A 13436-nucleotide genomic window follows, 5' to 3' on the forward strand; every position below is an offset into this window, starting at 1 on the left:
TTAGGGGGTTAATTAAAGAAATCTTGGTAAACATCTTTTTTAGTGATTAACCTTAATAAAAGACAATCTCAAGTACTTGAGAAATGTATGGATAACATGTATGTATGTACTCGAGTAATTTCCTCAAATATTTATTAGTCAAGTTTCTCACAGGAGCTGGACAATGGTCCATTCAAGTCTGGAGTATCTATGCTGCTAAATTAAAATCTTCATGCTTTGGCTATCCAATGTACAGGTGACAAGACTGACATTGTTTTGGAGGTTAAGAAATTGAATGTAATTTCCTCTGAGGGGACAAAAGATTTCTTCTCCTTAGGAAACAACTTTTAGACTTGTTCAAGAGCTTAAACAAAACTCAGTTGACTAGTTTTGTAAAATGTAGTGTTACAGAAATTGCTTTAGTCTGGAAAAAAATGTAAACATAGTTTATTACCAGTTTGTACCTTCACCATAGAAAAAGCTTAAAATCATTCTTACGGAATGTCTGATTTTCAGTGGCATTGTCAGATGGTTGAGTAGTGAATATGAAGAGACAAAGCTGGGGCCAGTATATGGAAGGCTGAACTTTATCAGGTATTCAACAGGATCTGCTGAAAATATTTCAGCAGAAAAATGAAAGACAGTTCTTGTGGCAATGATGTGGGGAATGGCCTAAAGTTGGGGAAGATGAGGTAGGGGATGTGAGGTAATAAAGTCTTTTACTAGAGTGATGGTTATGAATATATTTAAGAAATGAACGCAACTAATATTCAAACAATTAACAAGACCCAGTAAGAAGCTAGATATAAAGAATGGAGACTCCCTGGCTAGAATGGGAGAAAGGAGCCACGCTTGAGTAAAAGTGACAAAGCCACAAGTAAAACTCTGATCTCCTGATTCCCCATCCAGTTCTCTTTCCACTATAGCTGTTGACTGATTTGGAATGTTAAAGCTGGTGTGAAAGACCACAGGCTTCAGCGGGCAACCTGATATGGTGTAACAAACTCAGTTAAATTACTTTGTGGATTTTTTTTTTCTTAGACCATGGCTATAATTCTAGCTTTTGTGCTAACTAGCTTTAATCTTGGGCAAATCATTTGCCTTTGACACCTTTTACATTTCTATATGAATTTATTTCTGTTGTTAATATTGCACAGACGTTTTTCTTGTCTCCCACAATAAATAATTCCTCTGAGGACAGGAATATGGACTCTATGTGGATCTTTTACCACTGATTGTTTACAATACCCAAGAAGTGTCTCTGTGAAATGGTGTCAAATTAATGAATATAAATAGTTGAGAACATCTTGTTAGAAACAACATGAAATGTTAATCAAAACACAAACAGAACCTGAACTGTTCACATTAATTTAGGCTAGGGGGAAGCCTCCCTACTTTTTATTAGGCCTCTGACTACTTAAAAAGAGTCTCTAGCACTCATAAGTAACTGATAGCCACCGCCATGTTATACTTTATTATGAGAAGAAAATGTCCCATTTCACAGGAGAACCATTTCCCCATGCTTTTCTTCATTCTTCCTCCCAAAGATGTCATGTGGCAGCAACGAAGGGCAAGGGGGACCCTGAAAATGACTTTTCTAAGTTAACACAAAGAATGGCTTGGTTTGGCTTCTGTGACTTTCACTGGAGAAAAATGTTGTACATTTCATGTACAGCTTCTTGTGATTGACAGACAATGCCAGTATTCAGTCCCTGTGTAAACTACTTTAGGGCACTTACGGGCAGGCAGGCAGCCCACAGAGGAAGGTTTTTGGATTCGCAGAACTCTCCCTATACAGCACGCGGCTTCAGTATAACCTGAAAGTTCTTGCTCCGGGAACTCTGGCCAGCACACCCCTTTTCTGGGGCTTCTTAGGTTATTGGCTCCAGCTTAGGTGGGTAGGAGAGCTAAATCAGCAGAAGAAAAGCAAAACTGAAGAAGGAAGAGAGAAGAGGTCATAAGGACAAGGGAGCATAGTCTGTGACTGATAAACACTGAGATGGCTTTTTTATGTGATTTGTAAAATGTCTTTAGAGGCAATTCCAAAAGAAGAGTTTCAAAAATATTCTAAGTAATACTAGCATCACTACAGTAACTGCATGGCCTCCCAAGGGTACCATTTTAAGGGATAATCATTTGATTCTATGCGTTATGATTGTTTTAAAAAATATTAAAGTTTATTTTAAAATTCAATATAAAAAGCACTGCTTAAGTGATGGCTATGACTCACAAATATAAGGAAATCTGTAGGATGTGTGGGTGGGATGGAAACACTATTAATTTTATAGTCTAAGGACCAAATTCAGCACTACGTACTTCTGCGTTGGCCACCATTAAAAACTTCGAGGCTGCTGGCCATTTGGTGAGGAAACGGAAGATTTTAAGAAAAGTGCAAATGAATGGCATGTGTAATTTCAAAGCAAGCCTGCCTTACAGAATATATGGGTGTTTGGGTGAAGCAGAGTGAATAGCCCATCTCAATTTTAATATACAGAAGCAACACAGTATGAGAGTAACAAAAGTTTTTGTAGTTCAACAGACCTAGTTTACATCCTGGCTTCACCCATTTGTAGTTGAATAACCCTCTGCAAATTATTTACCTCCTCTGAGACCCAGTTTCCTTACCTGTAAAATGCCTAGTGAAGTGCCTGGCAAACAGAAAATACTCCATAAATATCAGTTCCTCTATAAGGGTGTCTGTTTTTTTTTTTCCAAACTAAGGGTCAAAAAACCCTCTGGTAGATTATGAAATCAATTTAGTAGGTTACAACTAGAATATTTAAAAAACTGAAACAATAAAAAGCATCAGAGTACACTATACATAATGGCAAGTATTGTTCCATAATGCACATGCTGAGTTTTGATATAAATGCAGTTTTTACTGTGGATTACAACCAAAAAGTTTCAAAGTCTCTGCTCTACAGAGAAATTCTCAGATTATTATATGAAAAAGGCTTTAGGAATGCTGCCTTTATCCAAATGAGACCCTGTAAATTTTAAGAACTTAAAGTGTTCCTTACCTTCTGACTTGTTGCAATAAAAATAAGACATGAATCATAGAGAAGATAAATTTAATCTGATACTGTAGGGCATTAAATTCTATTTTAAGATTGGTTTCTGTGTTATACTGACTAATTTATACTTCTAAACACTTTATAGTTTATAGGTATATCATTTATAGTTGTTTAAACACATCTAGAATTTCTACAAAAAGTTGGCTATTAGGTTCTATTATGGGGAAATTAAATACAATTTCTAAATAATTTTAAATTATAAAACTTTTTAAAAGGATTGTAACTTGCCTAAGCATGAAGACTGTTAGAGTAATATTCAAATCCTGATAAGTAGTAAAAATCAAAGGCCTATATGAGCATATACCACAGTGATGTCCCACACTGGCTCAGTAAAAAGGAGAGCTCCCAAAACAAACTGTGAGGGTCAATAACAGGCCTCTTTTCTCCTTCACGTCTTGAGGTAAAACCAGCCTGACAGTATAATGAGTCCCTACTGCTGTTAAGACGGTGAGCTAGTCAATTTTAGGTTGGCAGAATAAGAATTTTAGGTTGGCTGAAGGGTAGAATATTAGAAATTACAGAATTCAACAATACAGCTGAATCTTGATATAACTGTATCTTAAATTTATAATTTTAGCTGACCAGGCCAGATTGGCTATTATTAGAACCCATGGGACTGAAGTTTAGGAATCTTGTTTTAAATTAGCACCCTGGGCAATTCCGATCCTCATTCTGGTTTGAATGCCCTGTGTTAAAGGGACAGCAAGGATCAGAAAATATAGAAAGAAGGAGTCCAAAAGTATTTATCCCAACGTTACAGGTTGGGATATAGATCACATATCAAATGCTGGATCAGAATCTGACACTTACTCAAAGTACTTGCTTTCTTGGTATTATATTAAAGATATGAGTCAGCAGGTAGCAATACTTGATGTTTTCCAGTTATTTAAGAACAATGAGAAATGGTGGGTTGCCTCATTGGAATTCACTGGTGAGAAGCAAAAAGTATGAAAGAGAAAGGTCTCTTTAGATTAGATACAGAAGTAAAAGGTAGCAATCAATAAAAGTTATTAAGAGTAAACTCAGCAAGAGAGAAGTGATAAACCATTCAACTACTCGATGAATCCATTTGGCTCCTGAGCAGAGAGTTCACATCTTCTGTGGTGTAGGTGCCCTTTCCTCTGTCCTCAGAAAATAAAGAATAAGGCAAAAGGTGGTTCCTTCCTATTTCAAATCAGTTGAGGGTACAGGATGAGGCTGCCTATATAATCTTAAGTTCTTTTTTTCTAAATTTAAAACTTTTCTGCTATTTGAGATAGACAGTGGGTTGGGCTGAGCCATGCTTGCTGTCAATGTCAAGTGTTGAGATTAGCACCACAAATCCTCCACCAGGACTGAGTTTTGGCATCAGGCTTTGTCCATCATCAACCTTGAATGTGAGAAAAGGCAAGCATGAATGCCATTCTTGGGAAGAAACAGCAGTTGTGCAAAATGAAGGAATCACAGGAGATAGCAAAGCCTGGGTAAAAGGATGGTAGCAATAGAAGTGAGGTAGAAAGCTAGTTCTTAGCTCCTCCAAGTGCCAGCTTAAGAGACTTAGGGTCAAACACTCCCTGCACGGCAAGTACATGAGCCCCCTGAAATTGTAAGATGCCCTAAGAAATGATCTGGTGTTCCCCCCTTGCTTATTTTTTTAGCTCAAAGTCTAACAGTGCTGGAAGTATTTGGAAATCGACACCTCCTCTTTCTCTCACTTTCTTCTTTACCTAGAGGTTACAGTAGAGGATGAACAAAGATGGCAGCCAATACCAAAAAAAAAAAAACAAAAACAAAAACAACAACAAAAAAAACCAAACATTTGTTATAAAGCAGAAACTGACACATCATTCTAAAGCAATTATACTCTAATAAAGATGTTAAAAAAAAAAAACAGATTATGAGAGAAGTCTGCATTACACATGGGTAGAATTCACCCCATAAGTCAAAGAACTTTTCAAAATTACAAGGGAGGGAAGGCAGAGGGGACTAGATATTTGAGGTGTTAAGAGACAGGCTGACAGAGCAAGCTGAGTGACTGGCTTTGTAAGTCTACCACTTGAGACTCTGTGTTCTTTATTTACAGAGAGGCAGAAAAAAGAGTTCAGAGCAGAAGCCAGGGTCATAAATTAAGATATCTGAAAGAGAACTTGGGCCTCTCTTTCCATTTTCTTACTCTATTTGTTTCCTTCACTTGAAAATATTGTTAGACCAAATTGCAATAGGGCTCACCAAATGGACTCCGTTATGCAGTTTACTCATGCACCTTGCTAGGTCCTGATTTCCCTATTTGATATGAAAAGCTGCTGAACTTCTATTCTTTTCTCTGCTAAAATGCCTAAAAAAACTATATTTAGGAGATAAAGAAGCATATTTACAATATGCTTAGCCTTGGAGTCTCCAAGTCAGGGTTATGGAAGAAACTATTCTGAAAACTATCCTTCCATAACCCAACATGTTCACACATCACAAATCCTTATCAAAGTTATGGTTGGGTTTTCACATTTCCAGGTAAAAAATCTGCTCCCTGGCAGTCCTTAAACTTTACCTGACAAACACTGTACACCCTCAGTCCAGGCTCCTCAATCTCTAACATCCCCATTAACACCCCAGTAAACAACAAAATGTATCCACTTATCACAGTTCAATCCCACTTGAGCATCTGTAGCCACTATTTTGATATAATCATGTTCCAACAGCTGACTGAGTGTCCAACAGCAGCAAAGGATAGACATGTTGGCGCCAGTAATACTGAAGTTTGGTTTTTAACTGCATTTTTTGTCAGTTTGGCTGGGAAGATTTGGACAGCTGGAAGTGAGCTTCTCCATCATTTTCTGTTTCTTTCTTTGTAACAATTTTCCACCTGTGAAGCCCAACACCCCACCACCAAGTGCAGCTGCAATTCCTGCCACTTTGAAGCCTGCAAGGAGGCCAATCGGACCCCCCACCACTCCTCCGATGAGTGCACCTGCCACAGGCAGAGCTGCCAGCTTGTATTTTGCAGCCTGTAAAAAAAAAAAAAAATTCAATTTAGAAATTGAGTTGAGAATATCTCCCTGTGGTGATGTGCATTTTCCTCTCATTACTCCTGGCAATGCCTCTTTAACTCGTGGTACATAATTAACCTTAGAGATCGTTCTGGGGTCAGGGGAGGGGAGAAAATATTCCACAGGTACTACAATTGTTCCAGATCTCAGAACTTAAGAGAAATGAGCTACAAAGAGTAGACTGCTATAAATTGATTTTACTTGCAAAACAATCAATCCACTAACTATCTAGCTGGCTTATTTAAACAGTTTCAGCAGCCACAGATACTCCCAAAGCTTTTAAATTGCAGAGATTATTTCGTGCGAATACCTGGGGTTAAAAGCAACATTCTATGGGAAACAAATGGACCCACTCCATGTGTGCTGTCACGTCCTTACAATTTTGCCCCTATTGGATTCTGGAAACCCTCTCTATGCCTCTCCCTGAACTCCTGAAAATATCCCCTTGTAACACCAAATGCCTTAAAGTAGGGCTTCAGTTTATTCTCTTTGAAAAAATTTCTCTCCCAACAGAATGAATCTTAGAGCAGAATATTACAAGAGCCATTGATTTCTCGCACTACCTATGTGTCATTTCTTCCTTATTTTCTTAATTGCTGGTTCCCTCAACATTAAAGAGAGCAGATCAATTGGGTTAATACTAGGGATTCCTGAGAGCCAGAGTACCATTGATTTGTCAGCAGGAGCAGAATCTTACCTTCCCCAAGTTTTTGGTTCCCTCTTCAACGTTCACAGCAGCACTGTTGACATGGTCTTCAACACTGTCAATCTTCTCCTGCTGAGACTAGATGCAAAGGAATTATGAGTGAGCGTCCCTGCTGGGGAGCAGCAGTCAGCCAATACACACTATTTTAATTCCTGTAATCAGAGCCCTGGGTACTGCAGCCTTGCAGTCTTAATAGCATCTGATAAACGATGTCGAAGTAAAATTCACTCATATGAAAAAAAGAGGGTAACTTAATTATTAGATGAGGGTGGCACCTTTATAGGAAAAAGCATCTCACACTAAAATTCAATCAAACATACAAACATATTATTCTCCAAATGAATCTACTTTCCAGGAGGAAAAATATCTAAATAAGCATTTACGTGTCATGTTGGGTTTTACAGAAAAAAACAAAAACAAAATCAAACCAAAAAGCCTTTTCTAACTTACCTTCTTTGAAGCTTCAGTTTAAAACAGGCAAACTTCCTTAGGAGTTAAATGCCCTTGATCCAATAAACACAAATTATTATATTTTAGGAATAAGAATATAATATGGCTTGATCTGCCATGAAATTGTTCCACCTGTGATATGCACTAGGGAGTAGTAAATGAATTTACTGTCCCATGTTTTATTTTTGGCCCATGTTTTACACCTGTACACTTTAATACATTTTAAAATCGTGACAAGTTAAAATGTTTCAGATCCAACATATTAATAAAGCATTCTACATAAAAAGGCAACACCTGTGCTGACACAACAGCAACTCATGGAATCTCTGGGTAGAAGGAATGTTTAGGTCATTGAGTGCAATTTTCCCCTCAGCTGTGTGAAGCCTCACTACACTTTTTTTTTTTTTAACATCTTTATTGGGGTATAATTGCTTTACAATGGTGTGTTAGTTTCTGCTTTATAACAAAGTGAATCAGTTATACATATACATATGTTCCCATATCTCTTCCCTCTTGCGTCTCCCTCCCTCCCACCCTCCCTATCCCACCCCTCCAGGCTGTCACAAAGCACCGAGCCAATATCCCTGTGCCATGCGTCTGCTTCCCACTAGCTATCTACCTTACTACGTTTGTTAGTGTGTATATGTCCATGCCTCTCTCTCGCCCCGTCACAGCTCACCCTTCCCCCTCCCCATAACCTCAAGTCTGTTCTCTAGGAGGTCTGCGTCTTTATTCCTGCCTTACCCCTAGGTTCTTCATGACATTTTTTTTTCTTAAATTCCATATATATGTGTTAGCATACGGTATTTGTCTTTTTCTTTCTGACTTACTTCACTGTGTATGACATAAAGAAGATGTGGCACATATATACAATGGAATATTACTCAGCCATAAAAAGAAACGAAATTGAGCTATTTGTAATGAGGTGGATAGACCTCACTACACTTCTGACAAGTGGCTACTGAATCTCTGCTCAAACACCTCCAGTGACAGGAACTCACTACTTGACACAGGAACACACTTTTATTTATTTTTTATTTATTAAAAATTTTTAAAATTTTATTTATTTATTTTTGGCTGTTTTGGGTCTTTGCTGCTGTGCGCGGGTTTTTTCCAGTTGCGGTGACGGGGGGCTACTCTTCATTGCGGTGCAAGGGCTTCTCATTGCAGTGGCTTTTCTTGTTGTGGAGCATGGGCTCTAGGCACACGGGCTTCAGTAGTTGTGGCACAGGGGCTCAGTAGTTGTGGCTCACGGGCTCTAGAGCACAGGCTCAGTAGCTGTGGTGCACGGGCTTAGTTGCTCCGTGGCACGTGGGATCTTCCTGGACCAGGGCTCGAACCTGTGTCCCCTGCATTGGCAGGTGGATTCTTAACCACTGTGCCACAGGGAAGTCCCACACTCCCATTTTTAAATCAACTTATTCATACGGAATTTACATATGATAATACGCGGCCAATTTTTAGGGCATATACTTTGATTAGTTCTGACAAATGTATAAACCCACGTAACCACAATCACATCAACATATACACTATTTAGTTTTTGTTTTTTTTAATTCACAGAAAAAAGAAGAGATTCCCTCTTTGATCCCAGCTAAATTTCAACTTCTACAATGACTGTGAAATAATTCAACTTTAATCCTGAAGTATTTGATTGCCCTTATGTAACTGACCTCTTCATTTATACTGAAGCAATTATAACTAACACACTGTTCTAATTCCAATCATTTCATTTGAGAACATGAAACCCAAACAACACATCTAATTTTTCTCCACAGTTGCTTTCTACCAGTATCAATGACATTCTTTCCCTTCTCATATCCTTTTCACTACTGGAGCTTTACATGGTATCCCTTCATTCCCATATTCTCCACTACTATCTTGACATCTCTAAGACAATCCCTAAAAAAGTTCTTTATCAGTTTTCCTTCCAACATCTCTGTCAGAGCAAATACAACAGTGGTTCTCATGCATGAGTGTGCACCAGAATCACCTGGAGGACTTCTCAAAACACAGGTTGCTGGGCCCCATCCCCAGAGTTTGATTTAGCAGGCTTGGGATGAGGCCTGAGAATTTGCATTTCTAATGAGTTCCCAGGTGACGCTGATGGTGCAACTCCATGATTCTCATACTTTAAAAACCACTAGTATCTATACACCATAGGATTAAGGGCACAACCTTTGGTCAGATGTCCTGTGTTCAAATCCCAGCACTATCACTGTGCGCCCTTGGACAAATTACTCAAGCTCTCTAGGTGTCAGTATTCTCATCTGCCAACTGAGGATAATGATCCTTACACCTCACACAGCTGAACTGAGGATAAAATGAGACAGTGTCTGTAGAGTATGAGGGTAAAAATTTGAAAAGTCATTGTCTTCCCAAGAAAGCTTAACTCCCATCTTTTCTATCAAAAAATATATCAAACTTTTTCCTGTGATGCTTGAAAATTTCTGGGGCACTACAACATTAAATCTCTCGTAGCATTCACTCATTCATTCATTCAATTTGTATTTTCCTCAGACAATAAAACTTCTTTTATGTTGGCTTTCTTTTTCCAACCCAAAGAGGCATCGAGTGCCAGTGCTTGTAACATTCAGCTTGTCTTGATTTCTGTCGTTATTTCTATTTGGGACACCCCCAACATTTTCAGTTCTTGCCGGAAAGTCTATGCTAGCAGATCAATCACAGGTATAAAATATCAACCTTCATATCTTGACTAGTTGAGGAGTAGAGGGGAAAGGCAACATGTCTCCTTTCTCTCAGCCCCAAAATAATTCTGCCACGATGGTACAGGCTGCCAGGATTATTGCCATTTCTATACTCCAAGAGTGATTTCAAGACCTCAGGAGAAAAAATATTTTTAATGATTTTTTCTAAAAAGGTTGGATACTGAAGCTCTATGACCTTTTTTCAATAAAGTGAAATTTTAAAAAGTTTTTAATATTTTTTTCCAAGGGCATGGAGTCAAGATGGCAGCACGGGAGGACGCGGAGTTCGCATCTTCCAACTAGGGCACCTGCCGGACGCTGGTGGGGGACCTTGAAGCCCAAGGAGATGGGAGGAGGAACCCCCAAGCGACTGGGTAGGATGTGGGGGGGAGTGAGGGGGGAGGAGAAGTGGAGGCTGGACAGGACCGGTGCCCATGAGGGGTGGCTGGGTGAGGGGAGGGGTTCCCACGCCTGGAGGAACCCTCAGGGGCTCGGAAGACCAGGGGAGGAGTGGTGAGCGTTTCCCCTGCCCACTTGGGCCCCGGGAAGCCTGCTGGGCTCCTGAGCCTGGTCCTCTGCCCTCTGGTGCCCCCTCCGGCTGCATGGGTCCTAGGGGTGTGGGAGGGATGGAGTGGGGAGAAGAGGAGGAGAGGTGGACAGTGGACAGGGAACCCTCTGGGACCAGAGGATCAGGGGAAGTGCTGCAGGCATTTCCCCTGCCCACTCGGCCCTGGGAAGCCTGTTGAACTTCCACATCTGGTCCCCTGCCTTCTGGGGCCACCCTCTGGCCACATGGGTCCTAGGGGCATAGGAGTGGGGGGGAAGAAGAGAGGCTAACAGGGAGAGAAGCTCTGGGATCGGAGGATGGGGGAACACACCTAGCATATCCCCAACCCGCTCAGGCCCAGGGATCCTGCTGGGGTCCTGGACCTGGTCCTCTGCCCTCCAAGGCCAGAGGCACTCCTGGGCCCCTCCTTTTCCAGCCCTGTGGGCCCTAAACATAGGTCCCGCCCATCACCTAAACCCTGCCCCTGCCTAAGCCCCATGCCCCACAGCCAAGGCCTTTTCCGGCTTTTTTTTTTCTCCTCTTTTTTGCTATTGTGGTTGTTTTACATTCTGGTTGTTGTTTCATCTATATATATATTTTTTTGATAAATTTATTTATTTTATTATTTTTGGCTGCGTTGGGTCTTTGTTGCTGCACATGGGCTTTCTCTAGCTGTGGCGAGCAGGGGCTACTGTTCGTTGCAGTGCGCGTGGTTCTCATTGTGGTGGCTTTTCTTGTTGTGGAGCAGGGGCTCTAGGCACACTGGCTTCAGTAGTTGTGGTGCATGGGCTCAGCAGTTGTGCCTCATAGGCTTTAGAGCACAGGCTCAGTAGTTGTGGCACATGGGCTTAGTTGCTCCATGGCATGTGGGATCTTCCTGGGCCAGGGCTTGAACCTGTGTCCCTTGCACTGGCAGGTAGATTCCTAACCACTGCACCACCAGGGAACACCCTCATCTATATTTTAATTTTTTTCTAACATATCTGTTAGTTTTCTAATTTATTTTATTTTTTACTCTTTCTTATTGTTCTGCTCCTTTTTTTGTGCCATCCTGCACGGCTTGTGGGATCTAGGTTCACAAGTCAGGGGTCAGGCCTGAGCTCCTGCGGTGGGAGCTCTGAGTCCGAACCACTCAACTAACAGAGAACCTCAGACCCCAGGGAATATTCAACAGAGTGAGGTATCCTGGAGGTCCTCATCTTGGCACCAAGACCCAGCTCTACCCAACAGCCTACAAACTCCAGTGCTGGAAGCCTCAGGCCAAACAACCAGTAAGACAGCAACACAATCCCACCTGTCCAAAAATAAAAAAGGGATGACAAAATATATGGCACAGATGAAGGAACAAGGTAAAAACCTACAAGACCAAATAAATGAAGAGGAAATAGGCAACCTACCTGAAAAAGAATTCAGAGTAATGATAGTAAAGATGATCCAGAATCTCTGAAATTGAATGGAGGCATGGATTGAGAAAATACAAGAAATGTTTAACAAAGATCTAGAAGAACTAAAGAACAAACCATCAGAGATGAACAACAAAATAACTGAAATGAAAAATACACTAGAAGGAATCAATAACAGAATAACTAAGGCAGAAGAATGAGTAAGTGAGCTGGAAGACAGAATGGTAGAAATAACTGCTGAGGAGAAGAATAAAGAAAAAAGAATGAAAAGAATTGAAGACAATCTCAGAGACCTCTGGGACAGCACTAAACACATCAACATTTGAATTATAGGGGTCCCAGAAGAAGAAGAGAAAAAGAAAGGGTCTGAGAAAATATTCAAAGAGATTATAGTGGAAAATTTCCCTAACATGGGAAAGGAAATAGTCACCCAAGTCCAGGAAGCACAGAGAGTCCCATACAAGATAAATCCAAGGAGAAACACACCAAGACACATATTAAACAAACAAACAAAGATTAAATTCAAAGAAAAAATATTAAAAGCAGCAAGGGAAAAGCAAAAAATAACATACAAAGGAATCCCCCTAAGGTTACCAGCTGATTTTTCTGCAGGCCAGAAGGGAGTGGCAGGATATTCTTAAAGTGATGAAAGAGAAAAACGCACAACCAAGATTACTCTACCCAGCAAGGATCTCATTCAGATTTGATGGAGAAATCAAAAGCTTTACAGAGAAGCAAAAGCTAAGCGAATTCAGCACCACGAACCCAGCTTTACAAATGCTAAAGGAACTTCTCTAGGCAGGAAACACAAGAGAAGAAAAAGACCCACAAAAATAACCCCAAAACAATTAAGAAAGTGGTAATAGGAACATACATTCAATAATAACCTTGAATGTAAATGGACTAAATGCTCCAACCAAAAGACACAGACTGGCTGAATGGATACAAAAACAAGACCCATATATATGCTGTCTACAAGAGACCCGCTTCAGACCTAGGGACACATACAGACTGAAAGTGAAGGGTTGGAAAAAGATATTCTATGCAAATGGAAATCAAAGGAAAGCAGGAGGAGCAGTACTTGTATCAGATAAAATAGACTTTAAAATAAAGACTGTTACAAGAGATAAGGAAGGACACTACATAATGATCGAGGGATCAATCCAAGAAGAAGATATAACAATTATATAACAATTATAAATATTTATGCACCCAACACAGGAGCACCTACCTCAATACATGCGGCAAACGCTAACAACCATAAAAGGGGAAATTCACAGTAACACAATAAGAGAAGGGGAATTCAACACCCCACTTACACCAATGGACAGATCATCCAGACAGAAAATAAATAAGGAAACACAAGCTTTAAATGACACAATAGACCAGATAGATTTAATTGATATTTATAGGGCATTCCACCTGAAAGTGGCACAATACACTTTCTTCTCAAGTGCACACAGAACATTCTCCAGGACAGACCACATCTTGGGCCACAAATCAAGCCTTGGAAAATTTAAGAAAACTGAAATCGTACCAAGCATCT

The 13436-nt window shown here is 40.2% G+C and overlaps 1 protein-coding gene across 4 annotated transcripts in view; it reads right to left on the reverse strand.

The window, feature by feature from the left end:
• Nucleotides 1-1423: 1423 nt before the first annotated feature.
• The window catches only part of STX17 (syntaxin 17), an 83526-nt gene continuing 71513 nt past the window's right edge, over nt 1424-13436 (reverse strand). For all 4 annotated transcript variants that reach the window (XM_082842259.1, XM_082842260.1, XM_082842261.1 and 1 more), the window contains 2 exons: nt 6774-6860; nt 1424-6034 (listed from right to left, as the gene is read on the reverse strand). In XM_082842259.1, the coding sequence (XP_082698385.1) occupies nt 5795-6034; nt 6774-6860 (327 nt within the window). In that variant the 3' untranslated portion in view covers nt 1424-5794. The remainder of the gene's footprint in view (nt 6035-6773; nt 6861-13436) is intronic.

Source organism: Leucopleurus acutus (assembly GCF_964270905.1).
Source record: "Leucopleurus acutus genome assembly, chromosome: 7".
Lineage (NCBI taxonomy): Eukaryota > Metazoa > Chordata > Mammalia > Artiodactyla > Delphinidae > Leucopleurus > Leucopleurus acutus.